Below are 25786 nucleotides of genomic sequence, written 5' to 3' on the forward strand. Positions count from 1 at the left end.
CAGCACGCCGAAGCAAGACGGACAGAACGAAAGAGGAAGTTGTAGTTGAGGCAGCCCGTCGAAGAAAGACGGACTGAAAGAGAAAAGAGAACCGCAGTTGAAGCAAAACGCCGATGCAAGACAGAGAGAAAGAAAGAAGGACTAAATGTAGCAAGCGGATAAAACAAAAAGAAGAGTTGTTGGATAAAGAGAAAGAGGGCAGGCAGGACACAAGTGCAGAAATGGTGATCAGTGAGTAAAGAGAGTGGTTGAGAAAGAAGGAGAAGGAAGAATATACAAAACAAGGTCGGTGTGTTTTTTTGTTTATTTGTGTTAAAGTGGCTTGAGTAAATTCTCAAGTGAAGGGGCCAGTTTCTGTTTTGTTTGTTTGGCCACTACGCACCCGAGCTACGTTTGGGGCCCCCAACGGATTGAGTAATATTCATTGACTGTGGAAATATGTCCGGGTGAGCTCACCAATAGTGTCGGGACCAATATAGTTATCGGGTTATAAATAAGTTACTGTTTGTGTTTTATGTATAGTGTGTATATTGTAAATTATCAATTTAAAAAAAAAAAACTGTTTCACTTTCAATTTAGTAAAGAGAGTTTTGTTTATATATTTGAGTAACTGATTTGATTATTGATTATAAGGTTGAAGGTGGGTGATTGTGTACCTTCCCACCATAGAGGTGGCGACACCATTATAAAAGAGCTCAGGACCTTGCATACCGATAACGGAAGGGTGTTGCAAGGGGGTTACATAAGTATTCTGGGAATTTGATTAAAAATAATAAAATGACAAGTCACTCCTCTGCTAGCATACAAATTAATACTTTAGAATGAACTGGATCTTTCAAAAGTGATATATTTTGAAATCACTATATTTAAATATTTTTCTAAAACATTTTAGCATTTACTTACTTGGCTGACACCTTTACCCAAGGTGACTTATGTCATTTATGATACAATTGGTTACATTTCTTTTGGTTTTCCATTTGGAGTAGAGGCAGGTCACATTACTTGCTCATGGTATTTGAACCCACATCCTAAAAGTTTGTAGTCCAAAGCCTTAACCACTACACCACTCTGCCTGCGATTATATAGATTTTTTTTCTTTATAAATTAAAGGAATTTGTTATTCAGTGTTTATTTTCTGTTTACATGCTTATCAACATTGTCATTTAGATTTTGTTCTTTTTTAATTCAGGTTTCAAATGTTACTTAAGTACAGAATAAAATGAAAAGTTTTGAAAATAGTCCAAAAAAAAAGATAACTGGTTTTGAGAAAGCTTGAGCATAATTGTTAACATATGAAGCCAACAGCCATCAGCTTATTTGTCTCTTCCACTAAAATTGTTGCACGTGATTGGTCTGCTTCAGCTGATTTAAATGGGAGAGTCAATATCGAGTTTAAAATTGAAAATTGCTATGTGGAGATATTAAAAAAATGCAGCTGTGGATAAATGATTGACCCTTGTAATTAAATTTGTCATACGCTACCACAATGCAAGTTAAATAGCCCTACGCTGTCTTGATTGGAGAAAGAAATCTTCTTCACTTTCACGAAAGAGCTCTTTTGAAATTACTGGAAAGTACACAGAAGTATTGTGTAAAGTTGCGCAACCAAGTAAGAGAGTTGGAAGCAACGCCAGAAGACAAACTGTTGCCAGATGGTAGGTTACAGATCTTTGCAAAAGATTGAAATAGAGATTTTCATCAATTGCACATCAGTTTGTAATGTGCTATGCTTTGGAGATGACTCACAACTGGAAAATTAAAAAAAAATACAGCTACAGAATGACATACTAAAATTGCATTGTCTTGCAACATTAGTGGTAAATGTTGAACAAGCTTTAACAATGAAGCATTTTTAGTTTTAGAAGGAATGTTGTGCTGTGCCATAATGGAGAATTCTTTCCATGCTTTGTTTCTGGATATCAAATGAGTAAACAGATGGATGTCGTGCTGTGCAATATTGGAATATTTCCTTCTATGTTATAACATGATCATTTTTTTCATTTTTAATAAATTCTTAGTTGTTAAATTATAATATTGATTTTCAGCATTAACAATATCACATTTAAATCTTGCCTAAAGAAGGGGCCTGAGTTGCCTCAAAAGCTTGCATATTGTAATCTTTCTATTTAGCCAACAAAAGGTGTCATTTTGCTTAACTTCTCACTACATCCATAATGGCTAACACGGTACAACACCTTAGTATTACAATATCATATTTGAAATTAAGGAGAACACAGAGCTCACCCAAGGCAATAAACAAATAAACTAACAACTGAATAAGAATGTTTAGTTATATACTGTGAATATCCTATTATGGATAACAAGCTCTGCGGTGGGTTGGCAACCTGCCTGGGATTGGTTCCTGCCTTGTGCCCTGTGTTGGCTCGGATTGGCTCCAGCAGACCCCCGTGACCCTGTGTTCAGATTCAGCGAGTTGGAAAATGGATGGATGGATGGATGGATGGATAACAAGCTGTTGTACTGAGAGATAAATTTTAATTTGCCATTTTATCTAATAAGGCCACATCCTTGCCGTCACATCCTCAGTTTCCTGAAATACTTCTTGGTTTTCTTATGCCTTTTACCTAATAACCATGACATTCCCTGTCTGCTCTTGGCAAACAGCTGAAAATATTGACCAATATATCAGAAAAGTGAAGCTCTCATGGCCACAACATTCAGCAGTTATCTAATTCCTATCAGTGTAATATGTTTAAGAAGGCATATTGCACTGAGTTAGTATTAGGCCATTGAACAAGTTTTCCTTCATATCTGAGCAATCTAATTATTCATTTTGTTGTGCTACTTCTTGTACTTTTAAGCTATTTTCAGTGTGTCTTTTTTGAAAACAGTTTTCCTTTTTCTTTGTGGTTAATGCTGTTTTGAAAATTGACTTTTAACTTACTTTATTTGGTATGTGTTTTGGACCATTTCATTTTGCACACATTTATCTGTCTGTCTCTGAATCCTCCTGCTGTTCATCTCATGCTTTGAAATCTGCCTGTAAGTAATTCCCCAAATGATACTCATCTCCCTGATTCTGTTGTTTTTTTTTTTACCACTTAAACCTAGAATTTCTAACCGTGTAGGAAGTGAGAATGTACAAGAGATGGTGGAGGTGAGAGTGTTTTAGTGATGGGGCTAAGTTAAAATCCAAGCTGAAATATTCCAGTTGATAATTTAATTGTCAAAATACAAAGGTCTTAGTGAGAGCAAAAGCCTGCAGATTTTGTGATTTCTTAGGACTATATTACATTTTATTATATGGTTGCTTTTTGTTTTCAATATTTTTTAGAATGCAAAGGTTAATAGCTTACCTTGTGTGTGTTAAAATTCTTAGTGATGCCCTTTTAAGGCCATCAATGTTAGCAGTACGTATCTGGAAAGGATTTTTAAATGTGACTGGCTTTAATAAAGCAAAGACTTCCTTATTTTCCTTAGTTGTTTTCTTCTATCCTCCAGATAGTGAATGGTAGCAGGGTCTGTTATTGGGGGTATTCAAAACAGGAAATAAATCAGTTGCTGGATTTTAATCCATTCTGATGTATGGCATGCAGGGAATCTGCATCCCTGCCAGAATGGACTCCATTACTGTGCCTGGCCGGGAGGCCCAGTTGGCAAATAGACATTGGAAGAGGAAGCAGGCTCCCGGCCGACACAAGGATCTGGGCATTGGATGCCATCCAAAGAATGGATACACTGGCATCCCGGCAGGTTTAGATGGAGGAACGTTATCTGCCTGGGAGGCTGACATGATGGAAAGACGGGGATTAGTCAAGCTACATGCTCCCCTGAACTGCTAGGTGGCAGCAACACGGGAGGCAGGTACACCAATGGACAACCACAGGGCATGTTGGGGGTTGTAGTGCCATAGAGCAGCCCTGTTGGGATCCCAGGGTTTTTTTGATTTCCGATTGACCCGGAAGTGCTTCTATTAGGCTATGCCCTGGCACCGGAAGTACTCCCAGGTCCAAGATAAAAGGAACCATTCTGCCACATCTGGGCAACTCAGAGTTGGGAGGAAGGTATACAAAGCTTCCCTGGAGGTGTAGAGGAGAGGAAAGAGAGGAATTGTATGTATTGGAAAGCCATTGTGAAGATATTGTTGATAATAATCATTTATTTGAACCCAGGACTTGTGTCTGTGTAGTGGTGTCTGAGGTTTGTTAGGCTGCAGTGCCCCCTACTGGTTTCCCCAATCTAAGTCATTGTGCACAAAATACAGTAAAAGACATAAATTCTACATGCCCAAATGTAAACAGCAGAAAACATGACTTAAGTAGGTGGAAGTGATATAATTTATTGTAAAGCAAAACTTGATTAACAAACATTGTTGTACTTATGGGAAGGAGCAAGGTGCGACTATAAAGTGGTTGGTTGTGTGGAAATGTACTGCTAACCAACCATTGTGGTGTTTCATGAATTCCAAAACATGATCATAATAGATGGCTGCCAGTTAAAATGAATCACGAAGTTGAGTTTTAGGGAACCATACGCCAGTTGTGCTGTATCAGGTGAAAAACCTGCATGTTACAATAAGATTGTGTCTGTCAGGTACGCATCACAGCTCCCATCTATGTGTTTGTACAGTTCTGCCAAATCAGTCTCCTATTAGGCTGTTGAGCCTATCATCACAAAACCTATACTTTGAAAACAGATGCTGAGCAACTTGACCAAGTCTTCCAGGCATCATGTTAGGCCCAATTTCTGCCTCCTCACTGGTTGCTGAATCTATCATTTTACAACCTTATCTAAGTTGATTTCTTTATCAAAATAAACATTTCTTTTGTTTATATGCCCACTCTAAGGGTGATTACAGTAGGTGAGTGAGTGAGTGAGTGAGTGAGTGAGTGAGTGAGTGAATGAATGAATGAATGAATGAATGAATGATGGCTTCCCATCCAGGAGTGATTCCTTCATTTATTCAGTGCTTTTGTGGTTCTGGCTATTGTGATCGCAAAATCAGTGTTTTTATTAAATGGATGAATTTAGCATTCATTGTGCATTAAATAGTAATGTGTATTGACCAGTTTAAAGAGATTATATTATTAACGAACAAAGAAACATGGCACACTACACTCCCTGTTAGTTTTCAGAAGTTAAGAAGCTATGTAGGATTATGTAGAAACTTGGAATAATTGAGAAATTGTGATTTGTCTAGTCTTTTATGCTTGGTATTAAAACCAGATGGTTTCATTTGCTCATTTAATCATTTTGGTAAGCTTAATTGCATAATGTTGTCTGATGCTTGTCCAAAGTGAAAATCAGGCAAGCTATTGCAAAGTTTTGGAAATATTTACTATATTGCCACCACAAAATATGTTAAAGGAAGGCAGTGTTGTGCTGTTGACAACAGAACAAGTGGAAATGATAATTATTTCACTTTTGGATGACAGTAATAAGAGACTGTCCTCTTTGTGTTATTAAGAATTTTTCGGAAGATATCTGGGCTACTATTGCAGAAATTTCCTATATTGCAAAACTTTTTATGCACAAATTGTCAAGTCATTTTGTGGGTGATCAGGAGTGCTTAGACTATAGGGGGCTTAGTGATAAGGCATATCACCTCCTAACTGAACTTTGAAATGAGTGATGCCGTGGCATAAGACTTCATCTGAAAGTGAGGTAGAAAGACCTGAAGTAGTGGAAAGAGAAAGAACACACTGTATAAGAAGTAGCTTGCTTGGCACAATTTTGCAAGCTAACGGGACAGCTATCCTATCATATAGATGTGGATAGAAATGTGAAGTAGACATGTTTGGCAGAGCTTAGTTCTCTTGTTCTTTATTGTGATATTTTGTGTTAATTCTATTTCATTACCCTTCTTTTTTAAATTAATTAATAAATGCCATAATAATCTTTCAGATCAGATGTTCTTTTTTACATCTGCATATTGTTGTATATCCTTTTTGGAGGTGGCTCATTCACGCTGTGTCCAGTGTAGTGTTCATGGTACAGTGATATACTGTACAGTATGTCTTGCACTGAATATCATGCTGCATTACACCTACATTTTTATTTTCTCCCATTCTTCCTTTGAATTCTACACACACACAAGCACAAACAGTCTACTGGTATCTCATGAAACAGTTTTTAAGTAGAAGTTCCTGCACATGCTGATATTGTTAGTGACTGAGAGTCACTTACATTGGCAGAAAGGTGTACCTAATATATAACGCCTCAGTGTATAGCCAGCCAGGAGTGCTTAAGGACCAATACAGGTTTGTAAAATCCTTAAATTTAAATAAACAGCATCAGGGAGAATCGATGTAGATCTGTTAGCAGTTTCCAAAGATGCTAGAGCCAGAATGGAGTCCCATCTCAGTATTTTGTTCTCCTGGCACTTACTGACCAGGGGTGTTTGGGAAACCATTTTATTCTTCTTCTGGCACTACTATATCTATGATATTAGAGAAAAGAAGCTTCTGGCACTCCCAGATAGAATTCTGAGAGTGCCACTCCAGACCTTTTGCAAATTATCCAGCACTGTACAAATGGCTGAAGAGGCTTACAATGTACTGTAGTGGCTCATGGCCCAGGATTAAAGGCTGCTTCTGGCTAGTGTAGCTTGGAGCTTGAAGTCAGGAGGTTTGCTTTTGGCAAGGGCTAAATGGCAGGAAGAAAGTAAAATGCCAGAGTGTGGGATTTGTTATTTGGTTCTGTGGGTAAATGGAACAGCCACCCGTCAAAATTGTAAGGGGTATAAGTTGTGTTGTGTATTGTTTTACTCTCTTATTTGTAATTTGCATTCTCTCTCTCTTTTGTCTATCATTTCCTTTAATAAATTCCTTATTTTTATACCGTTATCTATACCTATAACTTACTGTTTACCTTTCTTATATTTTTGACCTACTTAGGTGTTATTTGTGCATATATGTTCCACAAATTAAAAATAGTAAGCTGAATCACAAAATATGCAAAATGGGCATAGAAATGAGATAACTCAAATTAAAAAAATCAACAAACGGAAAGCAAGCTCTATTTGAATCTAAATAAACAGGACTGAGTCCCTTTTCTGTTCTCACCTTCTTTTTTCACTCTGCTTTTCTGCTAAGTTAAGCTATTGCGGTTTTTGTTTTGTTTTTTTTTCCTTCTGTTTATCTGTTATAGTCTTATGCTGCCAATGGATATGATAAGGATTAAACCTGAACTTGAATTTAGCCTTATGATTCGAATTACACCCAAATAATTTGTTTGAGACTACTGCGTACACAAGTCTACAATTCATTTGGGGCCATTTTCAAGGTCAGGAAAAATTCATAAAGTTCCACATGCCTTCCAAAAAGGACCCTTGTGTCATACAGTGGGGTCCTCTATTGCCACTCAACTGTTTGGGGGAACTCATTAGGCTTCCTACCTATGAACATTATGTAAGAAGCTTAACAAATTTGAGGAGACAGTTCAGTTCATTCATCAAGCTTGTTTGTTTGACTAATAGCTAAGCTACTTGAATCTTTCTTCTAGATACTTCTTATAGGTCGTCAAGGTGTGTGCTTCAACTGCATGGTTTCAAGATTCCCACAGGGTTTTTGCATAAAGAAGTGCCTCCTGGTTACATGTTAAATACACTTCCCCTTATTTTGCACTTAAGTATGTGATTTAGTTAAATTAATTCTTTTAGTTGTACTTTATCAATGTGTTTGAGAATTTTGAAGTCCACATTCAGGTCTCCATGTAGGCTTCTCTGCTCAAAGCTAAAGAGGTTTAAGTCTCTGCACCTGCCAGGGTAAGACATTCTCTTTAGACCTGGGATACACTTGGCTACTCTCCTCTGTATAACCTCAAGTTCTGCTCTATATTTTTTTTGCATTGTGATAACTAGGGTTGGACACAATACTCCAGACCCTCATTAATGCATTATATACTATGAGCATATGGTCCTTTGTTTTGTATTCAATAGTTTTAACAATATAACATAACATAACATTTTGTCTTTTTAATTGCTTCTGCACATTGCTTAGATGATAAGAATTTGTGTCAACATAAACCCCCTAAATCCTTTTCAGAGTTTGCTTCCTACAAGACAGTACCTCTCATCTTGTACTTATAATTAAAATTAGCTGTGTGTGGTCTTCCGAACAAAAAACAACCTGAAGACTCCCTAGCAGTTTTACTCTATTCGTGAACTTGGAGAGGTGTCAGCTAACTCTTAAGAATTACCCAGTGCAGAGGACGCGGACCCACCTGTGCTTGCTGCCTCACTGGCTTTCATAAGAACACACTGGTGATACCATATCTTTGCTGTATCACTGGCATATGAGTCCTATTAATCATTGTCTCAAGAAAGTACCTCCAGATAGACAATGTTTTTTAGTGAAAACTTCAAGCCTTGCCCTCCGTTGCTGAGCTGTTTCACTTTCATTGTTGAGCCACGGAGTTTTCTTCATTTCAATGTTATGTCTCTACATCTGTGTCATTAGCACAATGTCATTGTTGCTTGGCGGCGTTTGCTGCACACTGGTCTCTCATAGTGAGAAGTGAGGTGCATGCAAGCGCAGATGAAATGTAAAAATGCATGCATGCGGCATCTAGTGGCTGTGGTTGAGTGTGAGCAGGGCGGATTTTATTTATATATGTTGTAACAAAGGCGCTATATTGCGCCCAACCCGACACAGATGGACACAGAGGCACATTTAAACTAACACGTTTTATTTTTCTTCACCCATGGGCGCACGTCTTCCCCGTGACCCACAGGCAATACACAGTCCATAAAGCACTATCCCAACACAACACAACAATCCTTTCTTTTACCACCACTCCGCCGCAAGCGTAGTCCTCCTCCTCCTCCCGACCCCTGGCTCTTCGAGTGGTGGTGGCTGGCCCTTTTTATAGCCCACCCGGAAGCGTTCCAGGTACTTGACCACCTGGTCCTAATTGCACTTCCGGGTGGGGCCGAAGAGTCGTCCAGCTAGGCTGTTGAAACTAGACAGCCCCCCCTAGCGGCCACCCCGGGCCCCAACCAGGCTGTGGAGGACTCCATCTCCCATGGAGCCCTGCGGAAGGTTGGGGAATCACCGTTGGCCAGGGAGGCTGCCACCAAGCAACTCGGGGGAGGTACTGAGCTGTCCATGGCTGCTCCCCCGGAACATAAGCAGCAGGTGCGTCCCTGCCGGGCATGGGACCCAGCTGTCCACCACATTGTCTAATTATATATGTCTAATTTAATGTCTTTTAACACTTTGTACTTTTCTACATTAAACTTAATTTTCCAAGTGTTCTCTTTGTTCTGAAGATTGTCCATGTCTTTTAGAATTTTTTTTGCCTCCAGTGTATCTGCTGTCCCTCCAATTTCAGTATCATGTGCAAAGTTTAGTATCAAGTTCAGACCCCTGAGTGACTTCACTGATCACTTAGTCCTACGTGGAGCATTCTCCTACTATTTAACCAACCAGAAACCCAGTTTTGTAGCTTACTTCTTATATTACTAGTTTCTAGTTTCAAAATTAATCTTTACTCAAAAAGAATCTCATTTAACCAACCTGGAATCCAGTTTTGTGGTTTACTTCTTATGTCACTAGTTTCTAGTTTCAAAATTAATCTTCTATCAAAAGGTTCCTTGTGTCACTCATAAGGTTGCAGTTAGCCTAGTCTGTACATAGTAATCACTTCCAGAATACTCAATACATTTCTGATGCACAAAGTACTCTAACCCAGCCAACAAACCTTAGAGCTAAAAAGTTCTCCAGCAGCTGCTGACTGATATCATTAGCATTTCTCCTGAAGAACAAACATTTCCAGTTTTGTATCTTGCTGTCTTTCAGCTTCCTATCCCTTGTGGCCCATCAATGATCTTGCTGTTATTTAACCAATCATAAAATGGAAATATGTGTGATCAAAGCAAATTTCATTGTTGTATCATTGTGGGTGACAGACAATCACCTGACACATCACTATACTCAGTTTTTCATATAGTATACTGTTACTGGGTATAGAGAATTGCCAGGTCAGGTCAGGTTGGGGAGCATGCACTGGTATAACGTGTTGCCGCACCCACCACACGATGAAACAGCTTGGGGTCTTGGTTGGCAACCCCCCAGGCAGACACACAGTCCAGTCCCACCCTCTGGAAATGACCCTCTATCTGTTGTAGCCAGGAGTTACGTGGGAGTCCCCTTGATCTGGTCCAACCACTCGGGTCCTCAACAATGAGGATCCTCCGAGCCTGATCACCCTCAGGGAATCGCGGCCAAATGGCCGTAGTGCTGTAACTGACACTCCCACACAATGCAGGTAATGTGCCTCGTTTCGGGACTCCATGAGCAACTGCTCATTTGACACAAAGTTTAAACCATCGGTATTTAAGGATTCTCCAAAGAGACACAGTACCAAAGAAGCCCAGTCTTCGTTTCAGGTCACTGTATAGTATCCATGTCTCACAACCATATAGCAAAACAGGAAGCACCAGGACTCTAAAGAGTTGGATCTTCTTCCTTTTGCATAGATATCGGGAGCACCACACACCCGTTTCCAGCGACATCATAGGAAGTCACCAGAAGCATGAACGTCACTGCCGAGGTAAGTAAACCTCTCGACAAGGACAATACTCTGTCCACAGACAGATACACTGCTGATGGCTGTGCCTAAGAGGTCATTAAAGCCTGGATCTTGGTTTTTATCCAGGACACTCGCAAGCCCAGACACTCAGACTCCTCACTCAGTCTCTTGAGAGCCCCGATCAGAGCCTCCATTGACTCCGCGAAGAACACAGCATCGTCAGCAAAGTCAAGATCAGTGAATCTTTCTTTGCCAACAGATGCTCCACACCCGCTGGACCCCATGACCTTGCCCAACACCCAGTCCATGCAAGCACTGAACAGAGTAGGAGCAAGAACACACCCGACGAACCCCAGAATCAGCTGAGAAAAACGCAGGTTCTGCCTCCATTCTGTACAGCACTCACAGTAACTGTGCACAGAGTACAGAGAATGGTGTAATATATTTAAAAAAAAAAACATTACTCAGTAGCATTTCTCTTGGCCTTGTTAAAGACACAGGTCAGAGAAGAATGGTTAAACTCATTAAAGCCTACAAAAAAAGGACACAAAAACTCACTTAACTACTCTTTACAATGGAATGCAGAAGGCCATCTCTAAAAACACAATACATTGAATTTTGAAAATGCTCCGCTCGCGTATGGGGAAGTGGATGTACAATTTAAACAGATTTTTATTTTCATGGGAATTGTTACATATGCATAATAGAACTAACTATATTACATTACTTTTCACTACATTACAGTGAGTAATTAACCATATTAAAAATAGTAAAATGTAATAAATTGAAAGAATATTATGTTTCATGTTGCATTAGAGGTATTTGTTCCGTTATACATTTTTGTTCTGTTTGGCTTTGAAATTAACGCACAAATACTTTTTAAACGTACACTTTTACTGTAAAATTTCAGTAAAAACAATATTTGGAATTAACTTTTCGTCGATATTGCTTTGAATTTTGATTCCGTGTTTGGAGTTATATCGTGACAATGCAACGTATAACTGCCCATGAGTGAATATTGTTTCTTTCTCTCTAATAAATAAACCAACTTTTTCGAATGTTTGTCCCTGTGATTTGTTAATTGCTGCGGTGGTTGGCACCCTGCCCAGGATTGTTTCCTGCCTTGTGCCCTGTGTTGGCTGGGATTGGCTCCAGCAGACCCCCGTGACCCTGTGTTCGGATTCAGCGGGTTGGAAAATGGATGGATGGATGGATTTGTTAATTGTCATACCAAAAGCTATTCTAACGGGAAACTGTAAACGTTTTAATACGAATGGCACATCAAGATCTCCTTTGGCATCTAATGTTATCCACGAAAGATGTACTACATTACCTTTCTTGTCACCTGTTAAAATTTTACATGTCAGAATTGTTTGATCAATTTTGAATACAACTAATATTGTCCTATTGAATAGCCCATCACTCAGACTTAAATTACACAATACCTTTACAATACATCCTTCTTTCAACAGTAATTCAGCCAGTGGAAGACCAGACGGTGTTAATAGTTGTAGATATTCTTTGGGATGTTGTAAGTAGATGTTTTCATCTTCTGCAACATCACCACCAACTGTTTCAGCATAGTCTATTGATACGCATTTAACCAATTTGGCGTGTAACTGATCAACAATTTTCACGTTAATTCGTTTGACTTTATCGTTTCTTGGTGCTAGGATTGTACTCATTTCTTCTATTGATAACCCTTCAAGATGAAATTCTTCAATTATATTTGGACATAAGTCTTCTCTTATTGGGAAATTAAAGTGAGGAAAACATAAAAATTTATAAGAGCTGAGAGCACAGAAACCGTGTCTGACAAAAGCATTCACACGATTGAGAGGTGATAGGATCGTGGGCATGGGCCGTTAATCTGAAATGGTTGAGAGGAGGACAGAACTTGAAAAAAATCTCTTGACAATGGTCTCATCTCAAGATTTTCTTTTATAATAGAGAAATATGTATGTAAAAGAAACAGAGAGTGTGTGTGTTTATACAAAGTTTAACATGCAGTATATGGGTGCAGGCTGTGTGTGAGCTTGTACTCTTGTGACATAAAACTGCGCACTTTTCAAGTATCTACAGGTCTGGCCTCTTGGCCAGGTGTGGTTGTTGGGGTACTATGCAGTTGAACATTTAGCCATTGTCACCACACTTACCAGTTACATGCCAACATTTGGATTTTAGCAAACGTAATCTAATTCCACTTGGAGATATTGGACCATTCCTTGACAGACTGTCTTGAGGAGACATGACCATACCACTTTAGCTTACTCCTCTATACTATTGTGAGGAGGTCTTCATAGTTGCCTGATTGTTGCTGGATAATGCAGTGGATCTCATTGGTGGTGAAATGGTCAAAGTATGGAATCCTCAGAACAGATCTGTAACACCTCATCACCAGAGCTTGAAATTTTCCCTACAGTTCTGCTATTAAGCTCTAGAATTCACAGGAATATAAAGACCAGGGTTGTAGGACTCCTACTCAAAAGCCTTTACAACACTCTGATTTTATTTTATTGTTTTGCAGGATCTGGACTGTGTGCTTAAACACTTGGAAGAAGTACGCTTCTTTGACCTTTTTGGATACAGTGAGGAAACGGGAGAATGGCTGTGTTTCATGTGCAACAATCCTGAAAAAGCAAATGGTAAATAAAATTAATGACATTATTTCCTTCCAGAGTGTATGCTCTTAGCTTGTCTCCCAAGGAGTGTATTAGCAGATTATTTGAGCATGAGCACACTCATGTTGAAAATCTTCCTTTATAAAGATAACAGGAAGGAAAGCCCTATCTCAGTAACAACATATGCAAGACAGCAACCTGCCCAGGAGAGAATGCAAGTCTGCCTTGAGGTACTCTTACACAAATTCCCACACTGTGTGAATTTAGAGTGTCAACCTGGCCTAATAGCAGGTCAGAAGAAACTTAGGAGCACTGAGGAAAATTTCACACCAGGAACAGCATTAATACACCACTTTTTACCCACTGAATTTAACAATTAAATGTAAACACTTTCCGTTTATAAACATAGGTATATATGGCATCTCTCTGTCTTTCTCTCTCTCTGATAAAAAAAGCTTATATTGTGTAAGAATTTGAGTTGTTGATTTGCATCTCAAGTGCCCCAAGCTGTGATTTCAGCTTAGAAGTCCCTTTCTCAACCCACATATTCTCCTGGGGCCTCCAGCCTTCTGCTGCAATCCAAGAACATGAAGTTCCGATTTTCTTAGCTGCTAAAAATTACACCGTTGTGTAAGAGTGTACACCCCGTGACAGAAGGGTGTCCTGACGGCAAAGGCTGGGGCACCACATGGGACAAAAGTAAGTTAGGAAAGTAACCGGTAGGATTACTTACGGTATGTCATTAAACATATGGAAACATTTACAAAAATAATTTTTTGACATGCAATTTATACATTTTTTAGTTATATTAGATGTTGAAGCTTTTAACATCTCCCCTGAAGAGCATAGTCAGTGGCATATGTTTACATGCACAGAGGCAATTAAAGTGCTCTCCTTAAGCCTGTATTATTGTCTTTGATTTAATATTATGTGTAAAAATGATGAAGCTGGAATGCATTGAACCGGTAGGTGGGAGAAAAGCAAGATGCATAATGAGAAGCATTTGTTGAGCTGAATCCTACTAATGTTGTTTGACTGATTTGTATTGAATTTAATTTGTTTATTGTCAGATACTTAGAATGTTTATGTTTCTTCTCAATTTTGTTGGAACCTCATAAACATATAGGTATGTACCATATTTTATAAATTGAAACATTATCATAAACTTTTATTTTTAATTAGTTCAATTTACAATGCCTTGAATACAATGTGGATAGAATTAACATCTTTCTTCCCTTTGGTGATTGCTATTTATTATACTAGTATGAATTATTAAGTAACTAGCAACGGCACACTGCACGATAACATGCAGTGAATACACTTGACTTGACATATCAGCATTCCTAATTTTCATCCTCTTTCTCTGTACGTTTAGCATTCGTTTACTCAGAGTTTGATGCGCTTGCCTCTTCCTGAGTAGCTCTTCTTTTCTCCACTCTAGCAGCCCACTTCTTCTCTTCTTTTGTCGGCATCTTTTCGCGTTAAAATTGATTAAGTTAGTGTTCGTGTTGCAGTTACTTAGTACGTTTTCCTTAATTTTTCATTTAAGCTGGCACTTCAATCTGTCTCAAGAATAATTTAAGATATGAAGAGGTAAGGGAAGTGACAGTGAAGGTGGTAGGGATGAGAATGGCGCCCGTACACATGCGCCGCACAGCCATCCTGCTGTCCGCTACCGAGAGTTGATTCTACAGTAAAATAAAATAAAAATAAAAAGAGCAATAACCTTGGAGGTCAATCATCACCCCAAAAGCGGATAGTAGACGTCACGTAGTATATGTGTACCAAATTTCAGGTCAATAGGTCAAATAGTTTGCGAGCTTCAGGTGATTTAAAATCCTGGACAGACAAACGGACACCCACGGTAGTATATTATATATAAAGATTTTCTGCCTTCTACTCCTGAAACACTTGTCTTGTTAGATTTCTTTGACATGTCATTTTTAACATTTTTATGTTCAAAAAGTCTGATAATTGTTTTAATCTCTTCTACACATTCAACACATATTCACATTTAATTCTTAATCCATGTTCATAAAATGTTGATAAAATCATAGGCATTAAAATAAAAGAGTGGATTAATCTTTTAAAGCAGAAAAGCATAATATTCATTTCACAATCATCAAATATATATATATATATATATATATATATATATATATATATATATATATATATATATATATATATATATATATATATATATATATATATATATAAATATATACTCATATATCTTTTACCAAATAAATCCCAATTTGGTTAAAACAGGTGCAAGTTTAACAGATTATTATTAACATCACAATGTATTAAATACGATTTTGTTTACAAATGAGCAGCGTGGTGATTTCACTGCTTTTTCACAGCTCCAGAATTCTAGGTTTGAATTCCAGCCAAGTTATTGACTGTGTGGAAATCACATTTGTTGCCTGTCTCTGTATGGGTTTTCATCTGGGTGTTTAAATTTATCTTCCAGAACTCAAAGATATGCATATTAAGTTATCGAGTGTACCCTAAATTGGCCCTGAGCAAGGTAGTGGGTCTTAAGTGTGTAAGTACATGTCTTTTGTGAGGGATTTGCACCTTATCCAGAGATGATTCCTGACTTGCACCCAATGCTGCCAAAATAGGTATCAATTCTCTGCAACCCTAAATGGGATACGCTACATAAAAAAATTTGTATGTCAGCATCAGTAGACTTTGCACCCTAGGAATCAAGTTACCCAAACTATTCTATAACATTTCAGTAATTATTTATTGCTCTGAAGCTGATCTTTCTGATCATAAAATAGGTCATTACAATAGCAGTTGATGAGAAGAATTCATAATTAATTGCAGAATTACAGTATTTGAGGGTTCCTCTAGAGTGCCTCTTTCTCTTGCATGATTTTGCTCAAAAACATATCAGCACACCATCATCTCATAACAGGCTTAAGTTACGAGTTTGGTATTTTTCCATCCAAACGTTTTCACTTTAGACCGTCCTCAAGAAACTGTGACACACAGACACACACACACAGACAAGACACACACCCATCATCAACATATTGACGTTTTCGGTATCAGGTGACCCAAAAATGTCAAGATCCTTCAAAAACCGGAGATCGAAATTTTTGACAAATCTAAAGCTTTCACTCCTCCTCCATAGACAATAGGTTATGGTGGGGGAGGGTGCAAGTCAAAAATGAATGTACTGATGAATGTATTAATCATTACAGAAATTAAGCAATTAATTATTTTTGACATCTAGGTTTTTGGATCTCTTTATGGCTGTCTGGTGCTATGTGAGTTTTGATGTTAGTCAGAACATTCAGTGTATCATTATTTTTTTGTAAAAGTAATTTTTATTTAAACATTATAAAATACAATCCACATCAATTCCATTACCCCCTATAACAGAGTAGTGAGTCTACATAGGTCTGATGTGGGCAAATGAACACAACATTACTTAGAGAAATTCTGTCCTCCAGTATTGTGTGAGTAAGTGAAGGTGATCATGACTATCTAGGAATATTCTGTTTAATATGCAAAATAAAATGTAACTCAACTCAGAATCGCACATTGAACACACCTCTCTTGTTTCAAATTATTCAAATTGTATTTGGGTAAGATCCTAATTGTGAATGGTGTCAATCAGGCACTTTCTTCAGTGGGTGCCAATTTTTTGGAAATGACCAAATCCAAATCCAGCATGCATGTATTTATGTTGTCTTCAATTAATTGTATAATTTGAACCACTGTTACACTGTACACTGTTACATTTTTGAACATCTGAGTATCATTGACTGATTACTTCATATTAAATAATTTTCTTTGTGTGTGGTCTAGATGGCTAGGAGAGGGGTATCTGTTTTTATTATAATGTAACATGGTATGTCTTACTGATTTGAAATGTATCCTTAAACTCCATAAAATATAAAAATGGCCTTGAGTCGTATCATGATTTTGTTCTCGTGTCTAAAATAAAATTAAATCCCTCATTGAAAAATTATGCATAATCATCATTATTTACTTACATACTAATCATGATCCATTCACAGTACAAACAGAGGGAATACTTTAATGAAAACAGGCAGTTCTGCTCAAAATATCTTATCAATCTCATTTCATGCAGCCCTTTTAAAAAACCGTCAAATCAAAATTTGAAGGTCCAAAAAATCCAGCTGTTTATCTCACGATTTTTCCCTGCTGATATAGTAGAACGTGCTCCCAGCCTGTTATCAAGGCCAAAGATACATTTTCCATATGCGATTTAGCTGCTGTAATATCATTACGTAAAATTGCTATTTTTTCTGGCTTTTTTTAAGTTCATTGCTGTATTAATTTTTATTTACACTATATAGGAAACCTTTTCTATTCACTTAAGCCTTTGCAATAACTGATTTGTCATATTTTATTTACTTAAAATAAACAATTACAAAATATAATTTATATCTATTTTTGAACAAGAATGCATGTCACAGAAGTCCAAAACTGTGTATTACTTTTTTTGGCTATTTGTTTTAATTATTTTTTCAGTTTAGGCGATATATTTAAAATACATGAACAAAGATCACCTTGGTTACTTTGAATGCTCATCTTTACCACATACTTCTTTCTTCTTCTTTTGGCTGCTCCCATTAGGGGTTGCCATAGCTGATCATCTTCTTCCATATCTTTCTGTCCTCTGTATCTTGTTCTGTTACACCCATCACCTGCATGTCCTCTCTCACCACGTCCACAAACCTTCTCTTAGGCCTTCTTCTTTTCCTTTTCCCTGGCAGCTCTGTCCTTAGCATCCTTCTCCCAATATGCTCAGCATCTCTCCTCTGCACATGTCCAAACCAACACCATCTCGCCTCTCTGACTTTGTCTCCCAACCGTCCAACTTGAGCTGACCCTCTAATGTACTCATTTCTAATCCTATCCATCCTCGTCACACCCAATGCTTATCTTAGCATCTTTAACTCTGCCTCCTCCAGCTCTGTCTCCTGCTTTCTGGTCAGAGCCACCGTCTCCAACCCATATAACATAGCTGGTCTCACTACCGTCCTGTAGACCTTCCCTTTCACTCTTACTGATACCCATCTGTCACAAATCACTCCTGACACTCTTCTCCACCCATTCCACCCTGCCTGCACTCTCTTTTTCACCTCTCTTCCACAATCCCCATTACTCTGTACTGCTGATCCTAAGTATTTAAACTCATCCACCTTCGCCAAAACTGTACTCCTTGCATCCTCACCATTCCACTGACCTCCCTCTCATTTACACACATGTATTCTGTCTTGTTCCTACTGACCTTCATTCCTCTCCTCTATAGAGCATATCTCCACCTCTCCAGGGTCTCCTCAACCTCCTCCCTACTATTGCTACAGATCACAATGTCATCAGCAAACATCATAGTCCACGGGGACTCCTGTCTAATCTTGACTGTCAATCTGTCCATCACCATTGCAAATAAGAAAGGGCTCAGAGCCAATCCCTGATGTAATCCCACTCATCTTCACCACATACTAAAGAGCATAATGTGAAATTATGTGTAGCCAGATGTTTCCTTATGATGCATTAGCTCTCTGGAAATGTGTTCTTTTGAATTGCGGTGTTTTAATTAACCTAAATTTAAATAATTATAAATAAAAAGGTATTATCCCTCCCCAGCATGCAATATGACGGTTACAAGATTTACACAAGAAGTAAAAGGATAATTTAGCTCTTTATTGACGGGTTCACGCGGTATTACAAACGGGAAGCTTATGACAGACTCTCAAGCATGTGGGCGTCTTGATCAACGCAGTCTGCCATCTTTCGTTTGCCACGCTGAAAGGATTTTAACCGGACGGAAGACATAATCTTCCGTCTGGCCTTGGACGGAAGAAATAATCTTCCGCCCGGCAGCTTCAAAGTGTTGGCCGTAGGTCCATCCTTATATTCGGGTTGCTCCATGTGCAGGCTCCTTCACTTGGATCCAAACAAGGACAGGAAAGGACTCAAACCCCACCTTCAAAAATACAGGAATAGCACAATGCCTACATACAGTTCTCATTCTCCCAACAAGGATAATGTGCTGACAGAGGACTGAAATATACTAGTCTGTCTTTAGGCTGACTATTCAATTCTCCAGTTGTCTTTTGGCTCTCTAGTCCTTTGCTTGGCTCGGCAATTCTAAATGAAGATGCGGTGCCCCTGTGTACCATACTTGGTCTGCCTGTATGAATGAGTCCATAACAGTGGGCACAGAGAACAGTGACATTAAAAATAACAAAACCTACTATAACACCAGACTGACACAAAATATGTAATTTATATCATATACTGTATGAAGAAGGCTCAGCATTTAAGGTACTGATTCTTTTAACATGGATGGACGTGACATGGATGACCCTGATATGTAACAACAATAAATGAAACACATTGTCACTCGTGGGATAGGAAAAGCTACTTTGCTCTGGACCAATAAGAATCAGAAATGAGTAAACAAATAAAGCTGTAGCAAATAATTCTTGATTTATTCAATGAAAACATGTTTCAATACATCCACTCACTCACTCACTTTATTAACCTATGTTATTCAAGATGCCAGCAGAACAAGGTGCGAGGCATGAACGAGCCATGGATGGGGAGCCATTTTATCAGAAACAGCACACCTATGCTCACTCATACTGAGCCAATGACATGTTGATAATGTGGGAGAAAAATGAAACTGCTTGCATAAAAAAACATGCAAACACTGGAAGAAGGAACAGCCTCCACACTGATAGTGACTCAGCTGGGATTCAGACCACAAAGCTGCACTGATTCCATTCAAAGTAAATTTTAAATCACAGTACCCCATTGTATTATATGACTCACTATAAACATGCTGAAATTTCATTATTTTTATATTTAAAAGAATTGTTATATTTAAATTATGTGACAAAAAGAAATTTTCTTATGTGATTTATATAACCATGGATGAAAAAAAATTTGTTAGTGTCATCTAAGAGCAGAATATACAGTACTTGCTTGCTAAGCCATCATGCCAGTAAAACAACAAGCAATGTCTTTCTATATAGTGGGCTAAGTAAAATGCTAAAAAGTAATATACAAAGAACTAGATAATTTAAGCCTTTGGTTCTTAATCTGGCTCTAAAGAACTTTGTGAGACAGTTTTGAGAGGTCATAAAGTAGAAAAGCATTTTAGAAATGGACTGCTTTATGTGTTAAAATGTCCCTAAGCTGCTGCTAAAATTTCTTCCATTGCTTGAGCTTTATTTTGAACAGCCGCTAAATTGTAGGAGTACAAATCAAATGCTAATAATATACTAAAATTCACCAGTCTGTAGTATGGTGTCTTCTTTTGGGAGCTACCATTGCCGTAGAAGCACAGATGCCGTGATCCTGGCCTACTGAGAATTTGGGTGCTTCCTTTGTGTTTTTGGGCAAAGCACAAATTCTGAGAGTTTTGTACAGGCAGCACCATAAAGCACAGAAAATAGAATGATGTCTTACATCCTCTAATAAAAATTGCCATTCCTGTGCTTGAACCGAAATGATACTCCATGGTACGTGAGGATTGTATAGCTGGATCATTTGATTCACTTTAGTAAAAAATTAGGAATCTCTGATTTAGACTTAAACTAGTAGTTTTTAAAGTGATAAACTAATGGAAAATAAGGATTCAGTATGTCTTTTAGTATCAATAGCAGCCAACTGATTATGTAGATTTTCATTACGGTAAAAATAATATTCATACTTGCAAATAACTGTTTCTTTCCATTAAATATTATGCTTTCTGCTGTTCTTGGAAGAGGTATTTACTTCTATGAATTCTAAGAAGTATTCCTTGTAAAAATAAAAGAATTGCTCCACTGGTAATCAGATAGCATGGCTGATGCTAGCTAAGGGAACTAACAATAAATCTCTCATTTCATCTCTGTCAACTGCGTGTTTGTAATTGACTAACTGGGACAAGAAATTCATGGCCATGTGGCAAATCGGTTTTGCTCAAGAGTCTTGTATTAAAAAAACCTCTAAGAGGCTTTTACAGGTCATGTTCATGACAGATTGTTCTGCTAAATGGTACCTCATAATTTTAGAGTCTCCTGACAGTTTGCTTTTTTTTTCTTGGCTGAAAACATTAGTATGAACAGGTCTGAGAATATTATAGCTTTCTGCCATGGGTCCTGATTAGTGATAAAAAAATCTGTACAGTTCTCTTCACCATGAGTCCGGCAAAATTCTGGAAATGTTTTGTGAACTTCTCAAACTCCTCAAACTGCATTAAAGTCAGTGTGAGATGAGGAACTGAACTAGTCTTGAGCACTTAAAATGGGACAATGGTGTTTTAAGTGTCTCTGAGGGTTCAGGAAGCATCTTATTGTGGCCAAAAATGTGATGTGAGCTTTGAGGCAATTATACTAACCACTGTGCCACCATACCTCAAACAACAAAAGATGCAAACGGAATGATAACTACAAACAAAATAAAACAAATGGCCACAAACTAGCAATAAGTAAAAAAAATAAATAAATGAAGTAGCGGCTTGAGACTTGTTTCATTGCTTGAAATCGCGGCACTGGAGGAGGAAAGGGCTCCTTTAAGCCTTGTTTGGAGATGGTAGTTGGTCACATGGGTTTATGCATGCAAATTAGCCATGTGGTGCTGTGCTACCAGTGCACAGAGATCAGTGCTAAATGTCTAGTGGCAGTGCACATAATAGTCTCATTATGTTTAGTTAACGTACCCCTCAAATGAAAATACTGCAAGAAGTCTGGAGTCTGATCAGGTGGTAACATTATGTCTGCCAGAAGCAGCTCTGCAACAATCTTACAGTATGCATTCATGAAAGATCTCCACATGGTAGCTACAGCAAAACATCATGGGACACTGGGGGGAAAAATGTTTGCCTAAGCCAGCTGCAGGGTAAATTTCAAGGAAAATATTATGTGAACAAGGTTACTGTTGAATATAACATGCTCACTGCAAAAACACTTTGGTGAATTTCACCAATCAACACTAGTCCTGATACATCATCTGGGAAAAAAAATCAAATTTTTTTTTTTACTATCTTTAAATATCACATATAAAAACAGATCAAGAAAAACATTCCACCCTTTGGCAGCCCCTCCTCCAATATATTCTCAGTCCTATAAGGAAATATATCAAGTGGAAATGAGGTTACCTGAGCTACCTGGAAACAGGGACACCACCTGTGAACAGGGCCCATAGAGAAAGAAGTGAAGGAATAAACTGAAAAAAAGTGAAATCAGATGTTAAGAGGAAAGTCAGTGTACTGGGTACCCACCATCTGATCCTGAAACAGCTTCAGCTCTGACTTCCATCTTTCGATACTGGGGCCAGATGACCCATTGATCCTTGCTGCACAGAGTCTGAGGAAAAAGAAAATGATAGAATAAAGATTTCCATAAAGTAAAACAGAGAGGATCAGGGATTTCCAGTGAGAGGCCAATATTATTTTTGTAGGAATTGTACCTAAACAAATTTCTTGTACATTATAACAATAAGAGAAGAGAGTTTAGAAGGATTATCTGATACACTAGATGAATATTAGTAGAAAAATGGAGAACAGAAAGTTGGAAATAGCAAACCAGAAAGCATGAACTAATGGGTATTCCTGGAATACATGAAGGATTGTGCCCAGAAGCTTCATAATGCAAAGATTAGGATTCATAGTCAGGTTCATGGAATAACATTTATGGAGGTAAGATATAGTTAATGTGGATAATTGAAGTGGTTTTTAGAAGTAAATGTAATGTTTTTTTTTTTTATTCTATGAAGCAGGGGTGGCACAAGAAAAAATATGCTGCCAGATTGCAATTATAGGAAAGTCTCTATAAGATGCCTTACAAAGAATCAACTACAGGGTAGCCGCTGGCTTTGTAGTGGGGAGAAATGAGCAAAGGAAGTCATAGAGAGGGTGGAAAGGAGTGGAGAGGATAGTGGTACATCAGTTATCTGAAGAACAGATCTGAGTTATACACAGAAGAGCAAGAGGTAGAGGGAATATTATAATTGGATCCCAGTGACTGGATTATCCGGAGCCGGGTATCATAATTAACATCTCTGAGAGTTGGAATACTCAAGACACATTAAAGATGGGAAAGTGATGTGGTTACCATCAATATGCAGGGCTAAACTGTGGATGAAAGGGGTATTTGAGTACCATATAATAGGACATTAGCCAAAAGACTGCACCAAGCCCCCAAAGTGCACAAAATAATTGGGACAAACTTCAAACTTGACTTTAGTTTAACAGTACAGAAGGGAAGAACAGTTAGGGAACTAGGAGCTAATATACTAGATTCAATTAGAAACCAAGCTTGGGATGAGAAATTGTCAGGGGAGGGTTCTATCCAGAACCAAGTTAAGGTGATGTTTAAATGTCCAGTGATACATCTCCAAATCTGGTAAAGACACACATTCCTCAGATGAAACAAGAAACAGGATATTAAAGATCTAACATCAGTTCAGCGTCTAGTAGGTGGGGAAAAGGGTAACATTGCACTAATAAAATTAAAGTGAGAACCCACATTAATTTTAATAATTGCTAATTTGGAGCAAATGATAAACGCAGAGAGGAGCAGGATGTCTTTAGTATTTCTAAACTTGTGATGATAATTTGACATTACGGTCCTCAGTTGTAGGAATAGTTAAAATAAAAACAAATTCAGCACAAGGGTGAATTCGAAATTGGAAGTTAACTACAGGGATATAAGTTGTTTTAGTATGCCTTGTAAGGCATTTGGACACCACTAGGTCATAGAACATCTTGGCATAAATTGTACAAGAGTGTAGTGCTGCACTAGAGAGATACACCATCATTTTATGAGAATTTCTAATATTTTTCAATAATGGTATTTAAAGGCAGTGCCCCAAAACTTCCCATATTGTCTCATTTGGATTGAGATCTGGTACCTAGAGATCTAGAAGAGAGAGAAGTGAGTAATCATTTGATGAGCATGATCACTAGCCGTCACTTTGTTGTAGTTTACCTTTGCATGGAACCAAAAATGTATCTGGAAAATGTATTCCCCACAAAAAATGTGCCATAACCCTTAACTTTGGGAAAGCAGCACTGTGGGCTACTGGTGATTTACTTGTCTACTCTTCAAAAACAATTGACCAAGTGGCCTTTTTCCATTACTCACATTTTTTGCTGTGCTTTACTAGGTGTGATGAGTGGTTTATGCCACCTTAATCTTTCTATTGTGTTTTATTGATGGATGAGTGAAGGATTGTTGTACCCTTTTGCTTACCAACCAATGATGTGTTACGTCTAGTGTACTGTTTTTCCTATTGAGGGTCCATCCCAGCCTTGATAACCCTGCAGGCCAGAGCAAATGGCAATCTCCCCTACACCAGGTGCCCTAAAATTACCTTACTACTTCAATCACTCTAGATATAAAGATAAAGGATGGAAATTTAAAAGCCATGTGGCATTTATTTAAAATGTAAGAATACCAGTAGAATAAAGTGTAATAGAAAATATAAATAGATAGCCAAGTTTGGATATACAGTCTTAGAAAGCTTACTGAACATCAGCAATGCAAAAGGTGGATGTTGTCCTGGGCAGCTATTTGATTCAGTAGTTGGCATGATGCATGCGTAATGCTCTTCGATGTCCAGAAAAAAATTACCTCTTTGTCTGTCTCTTTTTGACATATCTTAATTTCTGGCACCACTTCTTCCTGTTGTCACTCTCATGGTCCCTCAAAGGAGCCATTATTTATGTTAAATTTACTCATGAGGCTTCAAAATATGCAGCATTATGCACATATGATAGGCTAGCTATCCTGGTGATGGATAGCCCTGCCCAAAAGCTCTGATCCTTGCATGTACTGTAGAATCTCTTATTGTCTCTGTTTTCTTTTACCATTAAGTTGTAAATTTTCTGACCATGTTAAACTAAAAGCGACATAAATTACTTGGAAAACAAGACACATGCATTAAAGGTATCCATCACTGGTCACAAGAAGAGAGAATAAAAAAGAATGAGCAATTATTGATCAAAATGAAGAAGAAATGTAGATGTACTGTATTTAGTTAAGTGGCTTAGTGATCCTGTAAATTTCTTTGTAAATTAATTAGGTCCTTTATACTTCATCATAGTTCATCTGAGGAGAATTAAAAACCATTTTAAAAATGACAGTTTCATCCTCCGTTACACATAGTATTAATTCCTGTGAAAATCTCGACTGACATTTCTTTATGAAATTGCCTGCCTCCACCTTTGACTGACATTTACAGAAATTATTCAGTTTTTTGTCATCTTTACATGCATCTCTACTCAGGGTCACATTACATTAAAAGAGTTTGCATTTTTGTCCACAGATTCCCTGCTTGTATCATTTTAAGTACTTTTTCATGATACATAAGTACTAGGGTGTTGTACCGTGTTAGCCATTATGAATGTAGTGAGAAGTCAAGCAAAATGACACCTTTTATTGTCTAACTTAAGATTATAATATGTAAGCTTTCGAGGCAACTCAGCCCCCTTCTTCAGGCAATTAAATTGGTTTCATTACATCTTGCCTGAAGAAGGGGCCTGATTTGCTTCGAAAGCTTACATATTGTAATCTTTTTAGTTAGCCAATAAAAGGTGTCATTTTGCTTGACTTCTCACATGATACATAAGCAAATTGACCAATCTTTGTCAGTAAATGTTCTGCTAAACCTGCCCTATCAAACAA

At 37.9% G+C, this 25786-nt stretch overlaps 1 protein-coding gene across 1 annotated transcript in view; it reads left to right on the forward strand.

Moving 5' to 3' along the window:
• Positions 1 to 25786, forward strand: part of veph1 (ventricular zone expressed PH domain-containing 1) — a 234384-nt gene that overhangs the window by 138906 nt on the left and 69692 nt on the right. The window contains exon 11 of the mRNA XM_028794493.2: positions 13022 to 13139. Coding sequence (XP_028650326.2) covers positions 13022 to 13139 — 118 coding nt within the window. The remainder of the gene's footprint in view (positions 1 to 13021; positions 13140 to 25786) is intronic.

Source organism: Erpetoichthys calabaricus, chromosome 2 (assembly GCF_900747795.2).
Source record: "Erpetoichthys calabaricus chromosome 2, fErpCal1.3, whole genome shotgun sequence".
Taxonomy (NCBI): domain Eukaryota; kingdom Metazoa; phylum Chordata; class Cladistia; order Polypteriformes; family Polypteridae; genus Erpetoichthys; species Erpetoichthys calabaricus.